Raw genomic sequence first — 8,368 nt, 5'->3', positions numbered from 1 at the left:
GACATGACCCGTTCCCGGGCGGCTCTGCCCACATCGGGCACCGGGGCTGGCTCTGCAGCGGGCACGACAGTGCAGCCAGCGTCAGCCCTGCTTCCCAGCGTATCTGGAGGCTGGGTTTCAGCCGGTGGCTGTGTCAGGGATGAGTCTTCAGGATCGGTTTCCCCTTTAGTATCCGAGCTGGATTTAGGGGCTCTGGTGTCCAGTTGAGCCTCATCTTTGGGGTGCTTCGCAGGTGAGCTGTCCCACTGGGCTTCTCCTACCAGCAGGTCAGCATAGCCACTTGGCTCTGAAAAGATAAAAGGAGCCAGTTAAACCCCCACCTGCCTGTGGATTTCTCTCCCTTCTTCACAGCTGCTCCAGGGTCAGATTTTACAGAGGCTCCACTGACCCAAAGCTCAGCTTCCTCACCTGCCAGAATGACTGCGTAACCCCAGCTTCAAGTATTTTCTGTAAAATTTGAAGCCCATGAACACAGCAGAGAAAACGTACATAAACTGCATGTCAAGGAGGAGGAGGCACCATCTGCATCATGCCAAGAGACCTACCAACATCTTCATTTAATGCCTTTCCTCTCCCACCCAGGTTGGTGACAGCACCAGAGAGGCTTTGCAAAACCCAGTGAGGCTCCCAAGGGCCAGACACCACGCGGGACCGACCGTGGGACAGCTGCTCCGAGGGCAGAACCACTCGCATCCGAGTGGGAATGGCAGCAACAGGGAGTCACTGCTCACCTGGGCAGAGAGTTAAAAAAATCACTGAGAGGAATTCAGGGAAGCATGACAGGAGAAAACATCACGAAATGTGAATAAGCAGGCCCCAAGGTGAATGGGAACAGGATGCTGTGCTTAATGAATAGGCACGGAACAGGCTGCAGAGGGGATTTGGGGATCCCCCGCCCACAGATACCTGGTGCCAGGGCTGCAGAGCTGGATGTGCACCAGGCAGAAGAAAGCTGACCAATGCAAACTGCTCCCCAGGACTGAGCCGCTGCACCCCAAGGTGCTGGAGTGGGTTTGACAGCACCGCTGCTCTCCCCCGACACCCCAGCCCTTGCTCTCCTGCAGACCCTCAACTTCTGACACCCAACACAGGGCTGCAGCACGGTATGGACAGTCCTTGCCCATGCCAAGGCTTCGCTCCGCCACTGCCGGAGACACGAGGCCATCGGGAGTGTCCCCTGTAAACTGAGAAGGTCCCCTGTAAACTGGGAAGGTTCCCCGTAAACTGGGAGCTCCAGATACAGCAGCCACATGTGGTCAATGCTCTTGCTCACAAACTGTCATTGCAACGCATCAACGCGAGGACCCAAAAGCCCTGGGAGAGCAAAAACCCTGCGTGCATTTGGGGATAGGGTGGGAGGGAAGGGGGGCACAGCAGAGCAATGAGACCCCCAAAGAGGGACAAGCCCGGAGGACAGTGCCTGTCGGCAGCGGGGTGCAGGTGCTCGGAGCCACTCTGCTCAGCACCGTGCCTGCCCATGATTGCCGTCCTGCCCGCCAGAACTCGGCCACACGCTGCCTGCATCGCTGTCTGCAGAAATCCTGCCCACACATCGATGCCAGGCTCACTGCACTGCTGTCAGAGTTTCGTAATCACAAATCCTGATCCATGACTTAATCACTATTACTCCAATCCCGTCCCCTAAATCCTTTTACTGTTTAATCTTTTCTTTGCTGTCAAGGGATGGGGAAGCTCCTTATCTACCAAGGTATCCTGAAAGCTACACCCACCAAGCACCTACAGCCAGGGCCTCAGCACAGACGTGCAAAGGCACAAGGAGAAAACACCCGGTGTCACCTCTGCCCAGCTCATCTGCACCTCTTCTCAACCAGGGAAAATCGCACAAACTCCTGGGAGAAGGCAGAACGGGATGCTAGGGTGCTCAGCACCCATCAGGTAGCACGCAGGACCCGCAGCTCTCACTGGCACCTTTCTGGGGAGATGCAACCCAGCCAGGTCCTCCAAGGGCAGAGCAAAACCAGTGCTCACCCAAGGACCAAACTGGTTTGAAAACCTGGCTGGGAACAGCGGGATGGGTGATGCAGAGCTTGTTTTGGGGGAATCTGCCCTGTCCCCCTCCACTGCTGCAACCGTGCCCTGGTACACAGGTGACAGTCGCGGAGGGGAGTCACGCTGAGCATGCCCTTGTTTTGCAGAGAGAAGGTCTGGCTGGAGGATGCCAACGACAAGCTCCCGCAGCCCCACACGTACCCACAGCACCGAGCTCATCTCCCTGGAAAGGCTGTTCCTATCGCGGGGCATTTGCAACCAGCTCACATTTGCTGGTAACCGAGTCACAGGCTGGCAGAAGAAAAAAAAAAAAAAAAAAAAAAAGGTGAATCAGGCAAATATCTGGTCCCTGGGCTAATCCAGGACACTGATCCAAGAACCCTGACTCAGCTGATGGCTTGTGGTTTGCATAATTGATCTCCAGGATGCTAAAAGCCATGGAAATGAATCATGAGGGGCTGTGCACTCCCTGAGACTGCAAAAAAAAGCTCCCTCTGACTGCAAAAAAGCTCCTTCCGAATAGACATTGCCTTGCTGCCCCAGAAAACGCATCAGTAAACACAAATCCAGTGGATACGTACCTGGAGCGCGGCCAGAAAACACTCTGAGGCAGCGCCTGCCAGGCCTTTCCATCATTAGGAACCAGGAAAACCTCCTTAACAGACCCCAAAGAAAACTTTATTACACTTGCTGTGTTGCTTAGATGTTTTAAACCTCACTGAGACAGCCCTGAATAGAAGAACAGACTTCAAAGTCAGGGCAAAAGGCACCTTTTAAATGCATTTTACATTCCCACTGGAAGGTTTTGCAGCCGCCGTTCTCACAGACGTAAGCCCATCCTGGTTTCTAACTCAAGCAATGAGTAATTACTTCTTGAATAAACAAGCAGTCGGCACACAAACCACCTCTCCTCGCTGTGGATGTCTGAAGGGCAGGGAGAGAAGAAGGGATGGCACATTGGAGCATCACTCGGAACAACCATTTCTTCACAAAAAATTAGAAGAACCACCCGCCCAGGTCTTCCAATTTTGTGATTTACACATTTTCTGCACTCAAGACAGCTGAGCTGCTCCACTCCCCTTGCCTACAGCACAGCACAGCCCAGTCTGAGAGCTGAGGAACTGGAATATACTGGGACACAGAAGGTGCAGGTGAAGGACAGCTCAGCCTGTGATTTTGGCAATGTTCTGAAGTAGGATCATCCCTCTTGCGAGCTCGGTGGGGTTTTTTTCCCCTTCTCTGGAGAGGCCACGGATACAAGGCAGGTATTCATCACTTGTGTGAGTTCAGAGCCACGCTCAGCGTTGTGTCTGAGCACCAGCCCAAGGGAACCGAGAGGAAGGAACGAGAGCTGAAGGAGCAGCGAGGAGCCTGCCCACCTCCACCACAAGACCCTGCCCTCCCCGAACACTCACATAATGCCCCAGAACCCCCATTTTCAACGCTGTTTGGGCTGAGCTATTCACCTCCCCAGGGGACCACAGTCTCAGGGGCTGAGGCTACTCTGGGACGGGCTTGCATTGGCACCAGAGATCGCTCCATACACAGGACAAAGGCAGGCAAAGCTACGAGGTCAATTAATTCTCTGGAGAGTGCTGCCAGGATGAAGAGTGCCATGGTTTGCGGGGCAGAGCCCTCGCCATTGGGACCTGCCAGGACCATGGGTGCTCCCAGGGCACCATCCAGCGCTTCAGCTGTCTCTCGCCAGGATGCAGAGCCCCAGCCCCTGCACCTCCTGAGGAGAGCAGGACAACCCCCCCCTCCCCGGTAAAGCAGTCCCAAAGGCGATGGCATCCCAGACAAACCCACCCCACATGGGTCTTCGTGCCCAGCAAGGGCTGGAGGTGGGGGGACAGCCTGGCCCGAAGCCCCCCCAGCCCCAGCCAGGCGACTGCAGTTCCTCCCCCTGTGCATTTCCTCTACCTCCAATGCAGCCTCCCATCAGCTGCCAAATGACCGGAGCGCGTGTTCCTGCGGGAACAATTACTCAGGATGCAGAAAGCAGTGACCCAAAGGGCCTCGGGGAGCTTGGGAAGAGCCAAGGTTTGCCCTCCGACCCCCACCGCTGCCTGGCTCTGCTGGGTACGAGCATCGTGATAACCTTGGTGCAGCACTGCCTATTCCCCAGGGAGCCCTTCCCAATCCCGGTAGAGCTGCGTGCGGCTCTCCCCGTTCCTCCACAGCCTCTGCATGCATTTACATCCCGAAGCGAGCACAGCTCTCCACCACCCCCGTGCCGTCACCGCGCCGGCTCAGTACACACTCCTTCTGCTCACGTCTCCTGCCAGGGAAACCCGTCTGCAAAAACAACCAGTGCCTCCCCAGCCTAATTGCCTCGCCAACCATCTCGCTGCCCTAACCCTCCTTTTGGGGTGAAACTGTGCTGAATACCCCACGGGACCCCAGGAGAAGGCAATCTGGCAACCAGGCTGCCACACACGCCAACCCACCGCACATAGCTATTCCCCTTGGACCAGGTCTTCTCACAGGTATCCCAGCTGATGCTTTTCTGCAGCATCCCGAAAAGGTGACCCCGAGGTCTCTCATTTCACCTCTGGCACTGTGCCCTGCAGGTGCAGACATTTTAAGCCCACCATGAAAACGGAGACTACCAGCAGCAAGGCACGCTCGGTGACTCCAGGATCCATCCCAAACACAGATCCAATAAAAGGCATTTTGGATCCCTGAAAACAGCAGTTGTACCAGCTGTGCACTGGGTGCAATCCTGCTTCTGGTCCGGCCAGCGTATGTGGAGGGGATATTACAAAGTGAAAATGGAGATTTTTGAAATTTTTTTTTTTTTGGTGACTCTTTAAAGGAAAATGTACAGACAGGACAGTCTGGCACCGCAGTAATAGACACTTTGTGCATGTGCATTCTAATCGTTACGCTTCTCTTCCTTAGGCTGAAATTAAACACAAACACTGACTAAACAGCTTTCCTCCATGCCATCCCTCGCTCCCTTAAATGAATCAGAAAAACTTGGCAGCAGCAATGCCGCGATCCAAAGGCTCTGTGCCCTTTTCATCCCACATACAGCAACCAAGCGAAGCAGCAACGATCCTTTGCACAGCCCTGAATGCCAAACGCCGGCGAGAACAACCCCTCCACTATCTGCAGCCTTTGATTCTGCTCACGCTTTGTGCACAGCATGACTCACACATTTCTCCCTTTCCCAGCTCACTTGCACACGCAAACCGAGCACAGGATATCTGGCCGGTACATTCAGCTTAGGCTTCCGTAGCTAACGACTTCTTTTTTTTTTTCCTCTTTTGGCTTTCCGCTTTTGTATAACAGACGTTGATCTATTTTTAAATCTATTCTGTTAAGAATTAGCATACCGGCAAACGATGCTGCCACTAACGCACCGGAAAACACGTGCCCTGCATCAGGGTAACAGAAGTAAAAGCGGATGAGCCTGCTCCCATCACTGACGGCTCCATATTTGTTACTTCTGCTCATTTCCTTGCACAGAATTATCTTCTTCTGACAAATGGCTGAAGATAATTTTAGCGAGAACGGGACAGAATTACAGCAGACAGAAACAGCAAGAGGAAAACTGAGTGATCCTGAACAGGCATAAAGCCTAACCGCAGCCCAGGGGCAATGGGACCAGCTGAATTTTTGTCCTCGAGAACAGGGTTTAATGCATCCAGGTCACTTCTCAGCTGCGGTGCAGCCCAGCCAGCCCCTTCTATCTTAGGAGTTTCCTAACCCTATTTATTCCCAAGTAAGGGCCAGACTGCAGCTGTAAGACAGCCAAGAACGTCTGTTCCTCCCAGTCCCTCCAAGCCTGGGAGATGCTGTGCCTGCCCCTAGGTCTGGGCTGGTACGGTTGCCCTCCCCGTGCTGGCCCAGGTACACACAGGCATCGGCAGCAGGTATTCCCCAACGATTGCAGGGTATGCGACAGCTCGGCTGTTTCAATATCGACAAGCAGCCATTACGCTGGATCGCCTCCCGATCACGATCATTTATTACCTTTGCTGCTCCTGAGCTGCAGCCAGACGAAAGGGCAAGCGCCGCTGCAACACAGCATTGCGAAGATGAGGGCTTACTGGATAGATCACCTAAGGTACGGGGATTTAACGTGCCAGGATGCCTTCTGCACACTGCAAACTCACAACCACACCTGGGTAATTCCCTTCCCTCCACTGTTTCAGAGAGAATGAAGAGATGCAGCCGGAGCCCCGGGCAGAGAAGGGCTGGAGCTGGGTGCGGTGGAACTGTGGGTTTGGCCCTGCCATCTCCAACATCCCGTTCACCATCAGCCAGCACGGAAAAACAGCTTTTGCCGGAGATCATCCCTTCAGCCTCGCAACACTGAGACCTTTGTGTGCTGGGAGCAGCCGGTTCCCTCACTGCTGTGCCGGGCTGGCCTCGAGGAACTGCTCATCCCAGGATGCAGGGGCACAGGCACACCCCGGAGTCTGAGGCAACATGCTCCCCTGAGCAGAAGCTTTGGCAGAAATGATCCTTATACCTGCTAGGAAAAGGCTTTATCTCCCCTCTCCCCCTCCCCAGACTTTATCCCCTAAAGTAAAGATGCCTCTATCATCCCTTCTTAAAAGGGAAGGATTATTCCAAGAGCTGCAATTATGGGAAGCGGGAATTAAACGCTCTCTCCATCAAGGCAAACAAACCTGCGTTTTCCACGGGGATGGATGGGCACCCAGATCCATCCCAACACCGCAGGAGATGGAGAGCCACAGCACCCTGTTACTGCCAAGGTCACGCAGTACTTGGGCTCCTGCACGGGGAGGACCCAGGGTCTGGTTCGAGCAAGCACCCTCCGAAACCAGCCAAGCAGTAAGCTACCAGCCCACCGTTGTGAGCATTCAAGAAAAATGCAACATTGCAGATCACACAGGGAGAGGCAGTCGGGCAAGAGAGGACAGAGGATGCTCAGGACGGCCCATCCAGGACCTCCCGGCCCCCTCACACACTGCCCCCATGCCCCGGAGAGGCTGCCCACCCGTAGACCCCCGTAGGGGCTCACAGACATCCTGACATTGCCCAGTCACCCTGTTCTGCTGAGAGAGCAGAGGAAAGAGGAGGTCTCCTCCTTGCCCTTTCCCGATAACCTCCAGCAGTTGTTGCAGAGGTGCCGGAGCTTCAAAGCCTCCTCCCAGCAGCACGAAAACAAACATCAACGCCAAACTCAGCCAGGGACACCAACCGCAATTCCCCCTGGAGAGAAGGGTATGGTGATGGGGGAGGAGATGGTCCCCAAAAGGCCAAGGGTTAATGGGGAGCTGTGCTCAGCTGTGCCTTGAGACACAAGAATAAACACGCAACAGGACGGGACCGCACTGGCAAAGGAAACTCCCTGTGTTTTCACCAGATCCCCCGCAATTTCTCCAAAAATGGTGTTTAGCAGCATTGAGCTTTTGCATCTTTAACAGCAGCTACACAGCAAAGACACCTGGCCGCTAACTCCAGGGATTAAAAAAAAAAAGACCTGTGCAATGAAACCTCCACCACTGACCGTCCCTGGGGTGGAAGATACAAACCCAGCACCACATCAGCTCCTGCGCAAGAGCCAAGGGCGAGCGGCACACGGGGCATGTGTAGGGCAGCTCCCACCAGCCAGCAGCCCACTCCCCACAGCCCCAGTGCTGGGCAGTCTAGGGGGGAAACGGCAGAAGGCAGTTTAACAGACAAAATGATTCAACCACATCCTCGGTTCCTCTCGATCAATTCATCGCAGCCGTCCCAGCTGCAGCCTCTGCATCCCTGGGCGCAGGAGCTCACAAAACCCAACGGGCAGAGCTTTGCCTCCCGCAGTCTCTCGCTCGGGGACAGCGGCAGGGTGCGACCGGTCATTGCAAAACAGCACAATAATAATTTTGCACTGCGTAGGCATGAGCCAAGAAAGGCAAATTGACTTTTCGGAGCCTGCAGTGCAGCCCCCTCGCTCCAAAGTGATTCAATAAAATCAACGTTTCACTCAAGCGAGAGAATAGCCCTTTGCCGAGTGCGCAGCCCCAAGTACTGGCATTTGAACCATCCAGGCCATTAACCACAAAAAATGCAGCAGGCATTATTCAAAACAAGCGACTTCTCCTCCTTGACCCCACCCTGCCTTTCCGTATCCGGAGCGGAGAGCCAAAAAGCAGAAGGTGCACGCTGGCTCCTTACCTTGGGTCCCGGCCTCAGGTTCCGGCGATCCCGGCAATGGCTCGCAGAACTCCTTTTGTGGCAAGCGGGTTGGCGTTTCTGCTTCAGGGGTCTCAAAATTACCTTCGGAGTCCGAGCTGCCGAGGAGGGGGAAAAGAATGAGGAATTACCGCTTTCAAGGCTAGCTCTGAAATCCTCCACACTGCCTACACATCCAGCCAGACCGGCTCCCCCGCCC

The 8,368-nt window shown here is 54.6% G+C and overlaps 1 protein-coding gene across 1 annotated transcript in view; it reads right to left on the bottom strand.

Annotated features, from left to right (window-relative positions):
• LOC104168550 (transforming acidic coiled-coil-containing protein 1-like) overlaps positions 1–8,267 on the bottom strand; it is a gene marked incomplete at its 5' end in the record, with an annotated part of 21,543 nt that extends 13,276 nt beyond the window's left edge. The window contains 2 exons of the mRNA XM_009709168.1: positions 33–286; positions 8,152–8,267. Of these exons, the coding sequence (XP_009707470.1) occupies positions 33–286; positions 8,152–8,267 (370 nt within the window). The remainder of the gene's footprint in view (positions 1–32; positions 287–8,151) is intronic.
• Between the last annotated feature and the right edge of the window lie 101 nt (positions 8,268–8,368).

Source organism: Cariama cristata, unplaced genomic scaffold (assembly GCF_000690535.1).
Source record: "Cariama cristata isolate BGI_N322 unplaced genomic scaffold, ASM69053v1 scaffold33771, whole genome shotgun sequence".
Lineage (NCBI taxonomy): Eukaryota > Metazoa > Chordata > Aves > Cariamiformes > Cariamidae > Cariama > Cariama cristata.
This window is presented reverse-complemented; position numbering and strand designations above follow the sequence as displayed.